Source organism: Rhinatrema bivittatum, chromosome 3 (assembly GCF_901001135.1).
Source record: "Rhinatrema bivittatum chromosome 3, aRhiBiv1.1, whole genome shotgun sequence".
Taxonomy (NCBI): Eukaryota; Metazoa; Chordata; class Amphibia; order Gymnophiona; family Rhinatrematidae; genus Rhinatrema; species Rhinatrema bivittatum.
In genome coordinates this window covers 529,513,083-529,529,938 of record NC_042617.1, presented here as the reverse complement: position 1 = coordinate 529,529,938, position 16,856 = coordinate 529,513,083, and the positions used below count along the sequence as shown (strand labels likewise).

Genomic DNA, 16,856 nt, shown 5'->3' with positions numbered 1-16,856 from the left:
GAAATGGAAGCTGATGTTTTAATCATCGCCACTGGCCGAATAAGCACCATTGGGAAATTGAACTGTTATACAGTAACTGTAGTACCTTAACAAACATTCACCACACACCATATATATCTCTATATAGATATATATACATACACACATACATACATATATATATATATATATATATATATATATACACACACACACACATATCTATATATATATATCTATATATATATATATATGCCATATAAACTGTAAACAAGAGGTAAGGACCTGGTTTCCTTCAAGAACTGATTTGGTTAGACATCGGAAATACTGGAAGAAAATTTTTTTTTTAAAAGACATGTTGTGATTTCTTTCTATATTTGTTTCCCTGGTAAGATTTATGTATAGTGTCTATTCCCTCCCCCCCACCCCCGGCCCACCCCGGTGATTACCGGTACAATGGTGCTGGTAACGGAGCAGTCCCGGCAGTTGGAAGTACACATCAGGCCTGCCATCTCCCTCATGTTGGTGATATTCTCTGTTTGTGCTCGTTTGTCACAAGCCAGAGCCAAAAAAAAACATTATATATATATATTATATATATTCTTTCCTCTGTTTTTTTTTCTATTTCCCCTTACATTAGATTTTTTTTTTGCTTTTCCTTTGTTTTATTGTTCTTTTTACATCACTGCTATATTGGTAGAAGCTTTGCCTCAAGTATAACTTAACAAAACAAAAAGCAAAAAAAAAATAAATCCACCCCTCTTTCCCATAAAATTACCTTCCCCTGATAAAATACATGAACAATTTGAAGCGATTTACCCAAACAAAATAACCCCTTGTTTAAAATAGGATAAAAGCAAAAAACATTAAAAATACAGGAAATTACGTTATTAATAGTGCTTGGTTGCATTGTCTTGATTTCCATTAGTTGCTTTCTATCCTCCATCATGATGCCATTTTTGTCTCCACTCTCTATGTCTGTATTTCCTTTCCGACTGTTGTCTTCTGCTGCCTTCTGTTGGTTGTCATTTCTTCGTGAGTGTGTGTGCGTGTGTGTGTGGTGTGTGTGTGCGCGCGCGCTTGTGTGGTTCACGTTGTTTCATATCCACAGCTGTACTCCATGTCCCTCTTTAGATGCAGGCAAAGTATTCCTTCAAGGGCGCAAACAGATGGCGAATGGACAGGGACACTCCAGGAACCTCCCCAGGAGTCTCTGCCTGGCCAGGCGGCTCATGTTAGACACATCTGTGTAAATGGACTGGAAAGCCAAACACCCTGTAGGGGAGAGTGAAAGCGTTGGTAAAAAACTATGCTTCATATGCTTCAGAAAGGGGCTCAGTTCAAACCTTGTAGTGCTAACTATATTTGCCATGCAAAGAACATCTGTATAACTGGTAACTGGACTGGAGGTCTATATAATCCTATGAGGCTTGATTCACCCAATTGAGGTCAGAAAGGAGGACATAGCAATTGCTAGACAGGCCAGTTAAAAGCCAAAAATGGGGCCCACACTTCAATCTCCATGCAGCTGCATCTACATACTCTCAAAAAGAGTTATTCAGTCCAGCTCTATATGAATCAATACGCTAATCTCAACACAACAGTTGAAAAAATTGTTTATCACTGTTAGAAAACAAACCATATATGTTTCCCGCAAGTTTCAATGTAAGTAAAACTGCTAGGAATGCAAGGTCAGAATGTGCCCACATGTAAAGAAACACTCATTTCCCTCCATCACACATCAATTCTCCATCCTTCATTCACAGCTGTCCTCTACATTTAATTTATTTATTTATTTGTTCGGTATTTAATTATACCGTCATTCGGTTCAGCCATCATAACGGTTTACAAAAATCAAACAGAGAATAACCATTAAAAACTTGATGCACAAATTAATAGTGGAAAGAAGAAGGGATCGGGAGAGGTTGGTGGTGAAAAAGGGAGCATAAGGAAAAGAGGGAAAAAGGATAGTGGTAACAGTGTTGGTATTTAAACATATTCAGATGGCCTTCTAGTGTTAATTATAAGTTCATATTGCTATTATGATGGTTGTTGCCAGACGATATTCATTATCTCTTTTGCATGAGTATGGTTGGTAGCCTTGGTTAAAATTAGATTGTTGAAATAAATATCATTAACGTAGGACTTTATGAAAAGAAAAGTCTTTAGATCTTTTTTTGAAAGTTTTGATATTCGTTTGAGTTCTTAAATAAGGTGGTAAGGAGTTCCATTTTTTAGGACAGGCTATGGAGAAAGCCTCTATTTCTTGTTGTTGAAAGATGAGCATCTTCGATGGGTGGGAATTATTAGACGAGAGGTATTATTTAATCGAAGATTCCTGTTGTTGTTCTGTAACGTGATTTTTAAGCTTGTTTGTGGTGATTGGAATGAATTAATTTGTGTATAATTATTAAAATCTTATAAACAATTCATGATTTAATAGGGGAGCCAGTGTAGTGAAGATAATATAGGGGTAATGTGATCATTCTTTTTTTTTCCAGTTAAAATTCTTGCTGTAGCGTTTTGAAGAATCTGTAAAGGTTTGATGTTGATATATGGAAGCCCAATCATAAGGGAATTACAGTAGTCAATGGTTGAGAAGATAATTAGTTGTAAAACTGTTCTGAAATCTACTAAATTTAGAAAAGGTTTATCTGCCGTAGAATTAGGAGTTTGTGATAACCTTCTTTGATTTTGGTGGTAATGTGGTTATTATAAGATAAGGTATTGTCAATTATTACTCCAAGGTTTCTGGCGTGATTGACAGGGGATATTGGCTTAATTTGATTGTTAGTTGTGAATAATGGTGGTGGTAATACAATGGGTTTTTTGTTTCATTATAAGTATTTCGGTTTTATCAATGTTGATTATGAGTTTTAATTTTGTAAGGAGTTGTTTGATTGATTCAAGTAATAAAGACGTGTCTTTATAAGTATCATCAATGGAGTTTCTTATGGGAATTAAAAGTTGTATGTCATCAGCATAAAGGTAGTGGGTGATTTACAGATCATTTAATAGCTGGCAAATTGGTAAGAGGTATATGTTAAATAAAGTCGCAGATAACGCTGAAACCTTGAGGAACTCCAGTATTGAGGGTAATTTTTTTTAGAGATGTTGTTATTAAATGAACTTGATAAGTTCTGTTGGAGAGATAAGATGAAAAACCATTGTAATGTAGTCTCAGCTAAACCAATTTCAGATAGTCGTTCTAGAAGAATCTGATGATTAACTGTGTCAAAAGCTGCATGAAAAGAAAGTATCCACAGAGTACTAAGCACATACTTTTCACTTATACATACCATACAATCCTCAATCCCTTCATTGCAGTTATGGTCTCACAACTTTACAACCAACTTCCTCACAGGTCAGTCAGGTTAAGGGCACTAGAGCTTCATCAGTCACACACGGGGGCTCTATCCCTACATCCTCAGCAGACATGCCATAATACAGAATGTTCTGCCTCCACAAATCCCACCCTTGCAGCATCATGCCACCTTCTATAACACATCCTTCCTACATACTAGCTGAAAAAGCAAGTTTGCTTACCGTAAACGGTGTTTTCTGTAGATAGCAGATTAATTATTCATGCTGTCTGGGACGTCCTCCATCCTCTAGGTGGCAGAGCTCTCAAAGATCACTGAACCTTGTCAGTGATGTGTATTTGCTTGTATCTTCCCGCATTTCCCCGAGTCTCCTCAGTCCATATCCAAGCAAGATGAGATGCAATGCTGGAACTGTCCAGGAAGGCGGGAGGGTCAGCATGGCTAATTCATCTGCTATCTATGGAAAACACCGTTTACGATAAGCAAACTTGCTCTTTTCCTGTAGATAAGCAGCATGAATTAGCCATGCTATCTGGGAGTCCCCCAGCTGAGGTACTGAGTGCAAATTTCCATCTCATGTGTTCATGATGAAGTGAGGTAGGGCGCTCAAGACAGTAGACAAAGGCGGGCAGTTCTTATGTGCTGTTGTCGCAGTGTTCAAGATGTGCTCGACTTGATAATTGTCCTTCCCATGCGTGCGTCATCAGCAGTCTGCCTGTCTAAACAGCAGTGGGATGTAAACATATGTAGTGAGGACCATGTGGCAAATTTGCAAATGTCCAGAAGGGGTACCTCATGGAGATGAGCTATTGAAGCCGCCATAGCTCGGACCTGATGCGCCTTAGGGGTGGTGGATAGAGTCTCTGATTGCCTTTAGTAACAGAATTGAATGCAGTTCGAGATCCAGGACGAGAGCGTTCTTTTGGATACAGGGAGTCCTGGGGCATTCGGGTTAAATGAGACAAAGAGCTGGGAGGCTCTGTGGTCAGAATGAGTGCGACGTTTATAATAAGCGAGTGCTCGTTTACAGTCCAGTGTATGGAGTCTACGCTTATCTTCGTTGGCATGAGGCTTTGTGTAGAACAGGGGTGGGCAATTAATTTTCCCATGGGGCCGCATGAGAAATTGGGATGGTTTTAGAGGGCCGGACTAATATAATTAACTCAGTTCTCAATAGCCCTACTTATGAAAAGACAGCAGTTTACCACCAATGCATGTCCTCTGAGAAAACACAACAAATAAGACTGATACAAACGCTTACATGCTAGCAAAATATCTCATCTCGGTAACAGACACAGAACCGACCTAACATACTCCCAGGATCTGTAGTAATGCACTGTAAGGAGAAGAGCAACAAACTCCTATCCGGCAGGATATTAAGCGAGTCCCCACTAAGCAGTGGTCCAACTATACCAAGGGGAAACAGCAGGGGGCGTTGAGACGCCCAGTATGGACTACAATACCCAGAATTCCAGAGCGGGCCGTGGAAGGCTCCTGACCAGAAGGAGCTGAGGTGAATGCTGAAGGTAATCTGGGAGAATTAGATTCAGCTGAGTCCATGCTGTGGGAAGGAGAGGGTGTGTCCCTGAGTGAGGAAGAAAACTCAGAGAGCAGTTTCTCTGAGGAAGAGGAGGAGATGGACTGGGAGATGCCTCCAGAGGATTCAGCTGTGTCTGACATGGAGACGGAGTAAGTGGGGCAAGCAGCGGTTGTCTTACCTGGTTTCCCTACATACCTTAAATAAGGACAAGGCCGATTACCTCAGGAGATAGAGGTGAGACAGGACTGAAAGCACAACTATTAGGGGAGAAGGGGTGAGTTTGTGCTGGATCCCCAAGCTGGGTAGTCAGTGCTAGGTCGGAAGCCTGACTGCAGACATTTTGGTTTCAGTGCAGAGGTAATAGAGAAGTACAATTTCTGCACAACCCTAAGAAAGGGAGAAAAGCCTGGATTGTGATAAACTGTTCTATGTTTGTTTTTGAATCCTTGCTCTGTGGAGGAGGGGAAGAACTGATAAATTGCCTCTCGGTGGGAGCTTTGGAAAAAGACCTGGCTGGGAGGGGGCCAGTCAGAGACAATATTGAAACCTAGTTCAAAAGGTTGGCTCCTAACTGTTTTAAAGAATTGCCAGAGTGTCTGAGATTGCAGCAGAGATCAGCAGTTTCAGCCGTGCTACGATGCCTGGACGGTTGACAGAGATGTGAGCGAAGGAACTACGTCCAGCTGGTGTGAGATCCGGAGGGGCCCGCGACATGCACATAAACTAATCCACACACAGTTACACCTGTATTATGGAATACAAAACAGGAGCAACCCTATCTATGAAAAGGCAACACCACAAATATTAAATCAGGTCCTAAAAACCAATACACCTCTTATTAGGAAAACAGAATAGCAAGCAGCTATAGATCCCCACACAGAAATAATTGTAAAACTATACTAATAAGCAGAATAAATGTTTCAAAACAGCTATGAACAGAATAACATCCAACAATTAAAAACTCATAAAAACTATTAAACATTCTCCAAACACCAATAAAATATTTCAAAAAAGCAGACATCACACAATTAAAATGGCAGTCAAGAAAAATAAACTTAAAGCCATCTTTACTTACCCCCTCCAGCAGCTCTCCTACTCCCCTTCCCTGCAGGCCGTGGCACACACCAGAAGCAGCAGTAGAAGCTAAGCTCTATACTTATGGTCCTCTTCCTTAGTGCCCATGTCTCTCACACACACACCATACCAGTCATGCCCCCATGACCAGTTTCTGTCTCTCACACACCAATCATCTCCCAAACAGTCTTTGGCACACACACCAGTCACCTTCCTGAACAGTTTCTCTCATGCCATACACACACACTCACAGGCTTCCCACTCCCGTGTTCTTCTTACATATATGGGCTTCTCACTCTCATAATCACTTTCTCTGTCTCTCTCTCTCTCACACACACACACACCCACTCACCAGTCTCTCACTCCCATGCTTGTTCTCGCCACATGCACAGGCTTCTCATTCCCATAATCACATTCTTTCTCTCTCTCACACACACACCAGTCTCTCACTCCCATGTTCTCTTTCAGATATACAGACTTCTCCCTCCCATGATGTGTCTCACACACACCCAGGTTTCTCACTCCATGCTCACTCTTCACATGCACAGGCTTCTCATTCCCATAATCACTTTATTTCTCTCTCTCTCTCACACACACACACACACACACACACACACCAGTCACCTGATCTCACTCATGCATACACACACACACAGGCTTCCCACTCCCAAGTTCTCTTTCAGATATACAGGCTTCTCCCTCCCATGCTGTCTCACACACACCCAGGTTTCTCACTCTCATGCTCACTCTCTTCACATGCACAGGCTTCTCATTCCCATAATCACTTTCTCTCTGTTACACACACACCTGTCTCTCTCATTTCCATGCTCACTCTCCACGGGCACAGGCTTCTCATTCCCTGAATCACATTCTCTCACATTCACACACACCAGTCTTTTTCTCTCACACACACCGTCACCTTACCAAGCAGTCTCTCTCTCTAATGCATGCACACTCACCCAGGTTTCTCACTCCCACAACACCAGGCTTCTTACGCTCATGCTTTCCCACATACCCAGACTTCTCACTTCCATGCTTTTTCTCTCTCACACACACACACACACATCAGTCACCCCCCTGACTAATGTCTCACACTCTCACATACACATCAGTCATCTCCCTGAGCAATCACTTTCATTGTCTCTCACATACACACACACATCAGCTCTCTGACCAGTCAATCACACACAGGCTGGCTGGCTGGCTGCTTCTCACTCTTTCTCACTTCCTCTCCCCCCCACCGGAGCACAAATGGGAGCTGCAGCAGCCCCCGAAGGCCAAGAAAGAAGAATCCCATCGGCCGCGGGAGGCTCATGCTGCTGACTCCTTTCTCGATTACTGGCTGCTTCAATTGCCCGGGGACCGACGCTGCAGCCGACGCGGCACGGCTCTTTCTCCTTCCCGCGCACCGCTCCGTGTATCACTTCCTGTTCCGGGTCACGGGAGGGGGGGTGCAGGCACGGGAAGAAGAAAAGGCCAGCCGCGGGTGCCACAGCTTCTAACACTGCTGCCGTTCCCACTGGGCTTGAACGTGCTGACAGCCCAGCGGCAACGGCAGCGGGAGAGACCGGGAGCGCGCGCCGCGGACCGGCAAAAAACTCCCGCGGACCGGTGGTTGGGGACCCCTGAAAAAGACCACGAAAGGCGGAACTGGTAGGTAGGTAGGAAAGAAACTCGAGCGAAGACACGCTGCCCGATTGGCCGGTGCTGGGCAAGGCTTGCCCAGCACCGGCCAATCGGGCAGCGTGTCTTCGCTCGAGTCACTCCCTCCCCCCCCCACCGAACGCTGTAAAAAAAAACCAGTTCATTCTCCGCTCCCTCGCTCCCCGATTGGCCGGCCAATCGGGGAGCGGAGAATGAGGCACGCTGCCTTCCCTTGCAGAGGGAAGGCAGCGTGCCTCATTCTCCGTCTGCTCTCAGCAGTGGGCGGGCCGGTCACAAACCGTAGGCAGGCCGGATTCAGCCCGCGGGCCGCCCCTTGCCCAGGTCTGGTGTAGAAGGTCGGTAGAATGATGGATTGGTTGATGTGGAAAGCTGAAACCACTTTTGGGAGGAAGGCGGGATGCGTACACAGTGTAACTTTGTCATGGTAAAACTCCAGGTAGGGTGTGTAGTGTACAAGGGCTTGTAGTTCGCTGATGCGACTTGTGGAGGTAAGGGAGACTAAAAAGAGTACCTTCCGGGCGAGAAACCTGGGATGACAAGTGTTCATTGGTTCGAAGGGTGGTAGCATTAATTGCTCGAGCACTATGTTTATATCCCATGGAACTGAAGGTTTTTGGACCGGTGGTCGGAGATGTAGAACTCCTTTCATGAAGCTGGAGACGAGCGGGTGACAAGAGATTGGCGCCTCATTGACGGGAGAGTTGTAGGCAGCTATGGCACTGAAGGGAACTCGAAACGAAGCTGTGGCTAGCCCCTTCTGGTAGAGCAGATGGAAGTGGTCCAGGAGACGCTCCGGCGGGCAGGTGAGGGGTCTGTGCTATTGTCTGAGCCCCAGGAGGCATACCGTGCCCACTTCTGCTGATAGTTCAGTCTTGTCGATGGTTTTCTGGATGAGATCAGAATATCCTGAAGCTGAGGAGAAAGGTTCAGGTGCTGGAATATGAGCCTTTCAACCTCCACGCAGTGAGATTCAGAGATGAATGAAGCAGGTGGAGTAGAGAGCCCCCTCTTGGGTGAGGAGGCATGGGTTGTTGCCCAAGGGGATTGGGTGGTTCACCGACAGTTGAACTAGGTAGGCATACCAAGGCTGTTGTGCCCATGCTGGGACGATGAGAATTAGGTCCGCGTTGTCTGCGATGCACTTCTGGACTGTGCGGAAGATGAGAGGTATCGGAGGAAAGGCGTAGAGCAGTCCCTTTGTCCAATCCAATAGGAACGCATCCTGCGCTAGTCGGTGTGGACTGGGATACACCTAGCAGAACAGTTCCACTTTCTTGTTCTGTTGCAAAGAGGTCGATTCGGGGAAGACCCCAAGTATGAAATATTTGATCGGCCACCTCCTGATGGAATTCCCATTCGTGGGGGTGAAAGATCCTGCTCAGTTTGTCGGCCCTGGAGTTGTTGATTCTGGGCAGATAAGTGGCCTGGAGGGAGATGGATTTTCTCTCTGCCCATTCCAGGATCCCGACAGCCTTCCTGCAGAGGTTCCAGGAACCGGACCCTCCTTCTTTGTTGATGTAGAACATAGTGACTTGGTTGTCTGTGTGGACCATGACAATCTTTCTGTGGAGGGTTAGCTTGAAGACATGAAGAGCGTTTCAGATGGCCCAAAGTTCCAGGAAATTTATTTGTTGTACTCGTTCCCAGGTGGGCCACAGGCCTCGAGTGTGCAGGTGGGTGAGATGGGCGCCCCACCCCTTGGTGGAAGCGTCTGTGGTGAGCACTGTTTGATACAAAGGGGGCCGGAGAGGCAACCCCAACGTCAGTGCTGATGGTGTCAGCCACCACTCCAAATCCCTTTTCATGCTGGACGTAAGTGTGAAAGGAGTGGTGAGAGGATGGAAGAACTGGTTCCATTGGGACATCAGGTCCCATTGCAAACGTCACATATGGCATTGTCAGCTGTACCTCGGTATATAAACAAATGCTAAATAAATAAATAAATAAATGTGTGTGAGGTACGACATAGACTGAACCTGCCATGTGACCGAGAATGGTGAGGATCTGGCAGGCCGGGGCAGTGGTGGTTGCTTGGAGCCGGCCAGCAAGTGTTGTCAGGGCAAGAGCCCGGGATTCCGGAAGGAAGGCCCTGTCTTGAATGGTGTCGATATGAGCCCCGATGAATTGTAAGACCTGAGTGGGTTGTAGATTTGATTTCTCGAGGTTGAACATTAGGCCCAGATTGTCTAGGCACGATATGGTTTGTGGAAGATTTTTTCATAGGGTTGACTGGTTGGGGGCCATCAGCAGCCAGTCGTCTAGGTAGGGAAATATCTGGATCCCCTGTCGTCGGAGATGAGCCACCGCTACCCACTAGGCATTTGGTGAAAACTCTGGGGGAGGAGAGGCCAAATGAGAGAACCTTGTACTGGAAATGGTGGCCATTGATCGTGAAGCACAGGTACCGCCAGGACGAAGGGTGCATCAGTATATGGGCATATGCATCCTTGAGATCCAGTGAGCACATCCAATCTCTGGGGCGAAGGAAGGGTAGGATGGACTTGAGGGATGTCATCTTGAACTTTTCCCTTGTCAGGTATTTGTTGAGAGAACGGAGGTCCAGGATAGGTCGAAGGCCACCTGATCTCTTGGGAATAAAGAAGTATTGGGAATAAAAACCCTGATGGAGCTGCGAGGAGGGCAGCTCTCGAATGCAGTGCTGCTGTAGCAGTGGTCTGCATTGTGTCTGGAGGTGTTTTTGGCAGACCAGGTGTGGTAAGGAAGGAAGAGAAATGAAATTGAGGGAATATCCTTCCCATATGATCTGTAAGATCCAAAGGACGGATGTGATTTTTTCCCAGGATTGATGAAAACGGAAAAGCCTGCCTCCTACTGGGATTGGTGGTAGCGGTGGGAGCAATTACCCTAAAAACCTTGAGGGCCTTTAGGGGGATGAGAATCCGCTGGTGGTTGAGGCTGCTGAGGAGAGCGGAAACATTGCCGCGGTCCTTGCTGTTGTGCAGGTTTGTTGGCGACTTGGCTGGTAAACTGGATATGGTCGATATGGACAACACGGGTAAGGTGATTTTCTGTATGAGCATCGTGACGAAGCTGCATCAGATGGGGCGGTCAGGGACATGACAGCTACTTTTTGTTCTTTTAGCTGTACGATGGTCTCCGTCAGTTTAGCACTGAAAAGACAAGGAAAAGACAAGGAAGGTCTGCTAGTTTTTTGTGAACATCGTCACAGATGGCGCTTGCTCATAACTACACTAATCAGCGGGCCGCAATGGTGCTGGCAGTGAATTTCACCATGTCAAATCCCTCATAGACAGAGCGAAGCAGGTGTCATAAGCTCTCTTCCATGTCATGGAACTCCTGTGGGGGTCGATCGTCTGGGGACGCGGCCAGTAACAGGGGTTTCAGGGACTGGAGACAATCGTAGAGATATTGTGTCACATAAAATTGATGTCACTGTATTTTGGCATTTAACATGCCCGATTGATAGGCCTTCTTGGCAAAGCCGTCCATGTATTTGCAGTCTTTGCCGGGAGGTGAATTTGAGTGCAGCCTAGTCTTTTTTGCACTCTGCATCGCGGATTCAACCACCACCGAGGGAGCTGGACCATGGAATAGAACAGTGATTCATGCATACTGTATTTAAGATCCATTTTTCGGGAAGTTGGTGGTCCTGAAAATGGAGATCCCATGCCTTGGTCATCACCATGTCCAGGACGCTGTGAGAAGGCAAGGCTGTGGGTTCTGCAGGAGTATCAAAAATCCTGAGGATCCCAGTCATCTCCTGGTCTGGGTTCAGGAACTTTACGGGTTTCCACATCTAGGCGCTGAACCACTTTCTCTAGGAATTTTGAACAAGAAAGATTTTCTTGTGGAGAGACTGGCTCAGGTGGAATCTCAGCAGGGTCTGAGGGATAGCCGGTGGAGGAGCGCAGTGAAGTGGATGGTTGGGGGGAGTCATCTGCAGGAAGAGACTGTGGAGGCTGTTTGGCGGGTGAAGGCCCCGGACTGGGGCTGCTCTGCGGTGACCTTGGGGCATCCATGGGTCTATCCAGTGGGTGCTGACCTTGTTGTTCTACAGTTGTGAGAAACTGTGTCAGTATGGCTGAGATTTGCAATATTGCCTGAGGCGCCAAACTCTGTGAAGGGAGAGGCCTATGTTGTGTTGGAGTGCCCCTCGGGGGTATTACCGCCAACAAAATGTCGGTGTCCGGACCCCTGGGTCGGGCGGGGTCGGGAGGAGGCAGTCTGTCTTTCTCCCGTAAGGGTTCCTGAAGGCCTGATTGGTTCTGGCAGTGGGACGCCATAGAAAGGCCTGAAAAACAATCGAAGAGGAGGAAGCGTGGGAGATAGCTGGTGAAGAAGGTCCTTCCAAGTCTACCACTAGAAGGGGAGAGGATTCCCTGGGTTGCTTGTGTCCTGAAACATGCTTCTTCGCAAGCTTGGGGGCACCCTGCGTCGATTGCTTCGATGATGGTGTCAACGGGCTTCGGTGCATCGATGGGGTGCGTCCGTGTTCCCGTGGTGCATGGAGGGGTCGACTCTTTGACGCCGATGCGTCGCTGTGGCATCGGTGCGTTGATGATTACGACGCGGATGTTTTCCTTGGTGCTGCCGACGCATCTCCTGCACCGTGCTTCGGTGCCACGTGGGCTTGTTTCGGCAGAGCTGGGAGGGCCAACCGAGGAGGCCCGATGCTTGGAGGGTTCTTTATACGTCCGGGGGGGGGGGGGGGGGGCAGAGAGGATCTAGCTGACTCCTCCGAGGGGTATAGGATGCCAACACTGCCTCCTTCAATTTGGCAATGCGGGCTGCCCTTTTTCACTGAGCCTGAGGGGACATGCAGCCGCAGTCCTGGCATGAAGCCTGATCATGGTTGGGTCCCAAGGAGATATAACAGCACTTGTGGCCATCGGTGACCGACATGAGTTTTCCACACTGGCAGAATTTAAAGCCAGGTGGCCGCGGCATATCGATCCGATGTTTTTTTGGTTTTTTTTTTTTAACACAGAATTTCCTCAGAGAGAGGAGAGAGAGAGAGAGCTCTGCGAGCACTCAGTCGCACGGAAAAAAATGGACTGAGGAGACTCGGGGAAACACAGGAAGATACAAGCAAATACACATCACTGACAAAGTTCAGTGATCTTTGAGAGGTCTGCCACCTAGAGGCACGGTGGATGTCACAGTCAATAAGGTTATTCATGCTGCTTATCTATGGGAAAATAGTGCTTTCTAAGTTAGGATTGTTCTGCATACCTCTTGCTATCACTAGCTCTGAAAAGAGATGCATATCAATATTCATGGAGGTAACCATATCATATTCATAAAAATGGACAAATTTAAAGGTCCAAAAATGATTGTTGCCTAGGCACCTCTTTTAATACTGGTACTGTGTCACTTAGCAGTGGTGCTGGACATCACTTGTTCATGTTCATTAGTTGACAGAGTCATGATGGCAGCCAGGGCCAAAACTTTGCTGCCCCAATCACCACTTTCCCACATTCCTGCAAATGGTCCTCAGGCATTACAACTGGCACGATCTTGACTGTTTTGTCTCGTGACTGTGAGAAGTGTAGGAATACAGTTTGTTGATGGTTCAATGTATGATGGCACAGTGAGCACAAGACTTTTCTCTAAACTAATATTTTGTTTTGCATTGTTGGACTCATTCCATTAAAAAGTGTCTTATTAGACCTGGACCCTGTGATGCAGCTGCTGCTAGTTTTGAGGCTGGAGCAGGACACCCTACAACCCAGGTATTGGGAGGCAGAATTGAAGGGGCTGGTTAACGGAGGGGGTGGGAGAAGATCCATCCTATGTGAATTTCCCTTACATATCTGTTGAATTCTTATAAGTATCTCAAAGTGTCTTTCCATGTGATGCTTGTCTTATAGCCTGCTAGATGCAATTCCTGTTGTGTTCTCCCATCTTGTTTATGTCATTTGGTCCAACATTTCCAACATGTATGCTCCTTCCTTCTGTCCCTCTCTGTTGTGCTTTTGTGTGTTCTCTTCGGCATTGTTTCCTTTCTGTGCTGTTGCATGCAATGGGAAGGAATACGTTGTTTATGTGCTCCCTGAGGAGCATCTTCCATATTGTTTGTCTTTATCTTTCTTGGTTACACTGTGTCTTCTCTCTTCTCTGTATCTTGTCTTTTCATTCTTTGTTCCCTTCTCTTAGTGTAACTCATACCCTCTTGTATTTGAATTTCTTTCCCCCTTTTCTCTTCTTGACTACTGAGATCATGCTGTGTCCCTGCAAAGGGCTTGTGTCTGCAATTTGGGCATGCCACCAGTGAGGTTTGTTCTAGAGGTGAAGAGATGTCCCCTAATGGAAGTGTGGTATATGTGCTGTCCTTTTTCCTGCTTTGCATGTACTCTTTTAATTTATGTCTTCTGGCATCCTGACTGTCCTTTCTGCTCTCTTTCAGCCTTGCCCAGACATGCTCATGCGCTACCTTTGGGAACAAAAATAGGAGGAAAATGCATTCCTACAAAAGTAGGGGTTGAGGGAAGGTGGGAGGATTTGCAATAACTTCCCCTCCCTTCCTAGAGAGAGGGGGCACAATTAAATTGATTTTAGTTTTTGTTTTTTTTTTAAATAAAAGACTTATTATAATTTTGTACAGCTTCTGTGTCTAGTATTTGTTATTGAATAGGCTTAGTGATGTGTTGCAGGAACAATGCTGCAGAGTGAATGCACATGTGCAGTGCAGGTCCTAGTAGTATGTGTGTGAAAAAGTGAATATGGGAAGGATATATAAATACTGGAGGATGAGGCATGTGTGGTTAGTGAGTGTGCTGGGATTCTTGAAGATAGGTAGGGACTGTCAAACTGCTTTCAATAAACAACTACTGTGATGTGCTTTGACAGTGGGATATGCTCTTTAAAAATGGCAAGAAGAGCTTTCAAATAGGATTATTTTCAAATCTTTCCAAAGACTTTTTTCTGAGTCATAAGTTTCCAGTTCATAAATGAACTGAGCAACCCAGTCAATTACCTAGGGGAGAGCCCCAAGGTAATTGACTGGGTTAGAAACTGCTTGAGTGACAGACAAAGTGTAGTGGTAAATGGAGTTCACTCTGAGGATGAAGGATTATCAGCAGAGTGCCTCAGGGATCAGTCCTGGGGCTGGTTCTCTTTATTATTTTCATGAGTGATATTGCAGACAGATTAGTAGAGGTTTATCTTTTTATAGATGACAAAGATCTGCAACACAGTGAATATACTAAGGGAATAAGCAAAATGAGGAGTCAATTGTCAACTGTTTGACAATTAAGATTCAATAGAAAAAAGCAAGTTTGCTTACCTGTAAACAGGATTGTGCATAGACAGCATGATAAATTAGACATAATGCATAGGTAATGTCATCCAATAATGCCAACACAGACCCAGATTTCAGAGATCAGTAAAGACTGTACTAAACATACGCAGGATTTCCCACATGTGAGCCCCTTGGTCTCTTCCAGAGCTTAATATTTAGCGAGGTAGTCAATTGTCCAGAGTCTTAAATATGGATAATTCATCCTGCTGTCTATAGAGAATCCTGTTTACAGGTAAGTAAACTTCCTTTCTCCGTCAACAAGCAGACGCGTATGTGGTGAATCCCCAGCTGAGGGTTGCACAGCGGAGCAAATAGGGTGAACAGGCTGTGCAGAACTGCTTGTCCAAAGTTACTGTCTCCTTGGGACATGTTGTCCAGACAGTAGTGGGATGTAAAGGGGAGAACAGACAACCAAGTAGCAGCTTTGCAAATGTCTTCAATAAAAGTGGCCCTGAGATGAGTCACTGAAGTCATCTTTGCTCTTACTTGATGAGCCTTGACAGTCTGTAATCTGCAGGGACCTTCATTTTCAGTTTTTATTTTATTTTTTTTGGGAAATGGGTTGCCATTTTTCTGGGTAGGTATTTTTGTTCTTGTAATAAACACTGACAAATAACCGGGAAAAATAAAATAAAAACTAAAAATGAAGGTTTTTAGTAATATGTAAGCCAGTCAGCACATAACAGTGCGCTATACAGTCTGCTAGCCAACTGGACACAGTTCATTTGGCAACTGTCCTTCCCAATCTGTTGGGTCCAAAGGGCACAAAAGTTGAGAAGCTTGATGGTGAGGTAATACAGAGAGTTTTCTTACAATCCAAGGAGAGAAGAACCTGTTCTCCTTTGTGTGCATGTGATCTTGGACTGAATGTAGGTAGCACAATAGCTCAATTAATATGAAATGCAGATCTAATTTTTGGAAGGAACTTGGGCCGAGTTCATAGAACCACCATGTTAGGAAAAAACTGAAGGTATGGTGAATATGCAACTCGAGCTGTTCACTTACTCTTTGCATTAAAGTGATGGCCATGAGAGACACAATTTTCCAATTGAGAAACTTCAAGTCCCAGTAACTCAAAAGATTCAAAAGGAGGTTTCATGAATTGAGATAGAACTACACTGAGGTCAAAAGGCACTGGAGGTTTATTGACTGGGGGTTTGGCATGCCAAAGCTCTTTTATGAACTTTGATACCAAAGGGTGGAGATACATTAGAGCCCACCCCACCTGCTGGGATGGGCTCTAATGGTACAGAGATGAACTTTGATGAAGAATGTAAGCAGGTTTAGGGTTGCAGGAATTTGTCTGCTAGAAGACACTGCCAGCTCCCCTCCCATCTTACTTGCGATCCTAAGGGGCCGATACAAAGCAAAATTGCTTACCTTGTAATAGGTGTTATCCCAGGACAGCAGGATGTAGTCCTCACATATGGGTGACGTCACCGAACGGAGCCCAGCGCGGGAAACCTTTCTGTCAAAGTTTCTAGAAACTTTTGACTGGCCCTGAGAGGCCACTGAGCATGCCCAGCATGCTATGATATTCTCTGCCACAGGTGTCTCTCTTCAGTCTCGTATGTAGCAAAAGCGTTAGCAAAAATAAAATAATAAAGGTATGAGGCCCAACTCCGCGAGGTGGCGGGTGGGTTCTGTGAGGACTACATCCTGCTGTCCTGGGATAACACCTATTACAAGGTAAGCAATTTTGCTTTATCCCAGGATAAGCAGGATGCTAGTCCTCACATATGGGTGAATAGCAAGCTAGAGGCTGAGTCATTCGTGGTGAAGTAACAGTAAAGTATTGTTGTTGAGAATGAGTCAGCTGAAGATCATAGTAAGTTGGTCGTAGAAGGAGTTGGGATTAAACTGGAAACAAATTCTTTAAGACAGAGTGTCCATAAGCTGAATCTTGTCTTCCTTCTTTGTCCAAGCAGTAATGAGCTGCAAAAGTGTGAAGAGAACTCCATGTTGCGACTTTACATATGTCAAGGATTGGCAC

General features: G+C 45.5%; 1 protein-coding gene across 2 annotated transcripts in view; it reads right to left on the bottom strand.

Annotated features, from left to right (window-relative positions):
* Positions 1–564: 564 nt before the first annotated feature.
* The window catches only part of DNMT3A (DNA methyltransferase 3 alpha), a 502,482-nt gene continuing 486,190 nt past the window's right edge, over positions 565–16,856 (bottom strand). For both annotated transcript variants that reach the window (XM_029596281.1, XM_029596280.1), the window contains exon 18: positions 565–1,254. In XM_029596281.1, coding sequence (XP_029452141.1) covers positions 1,215–1,254 — 40 coding nt within the window. In that variant the 3' untranslated portion in view covers positions 565–1,214. The remainder of the gene's footprint in view (positions 1,255–16,856) is intronic.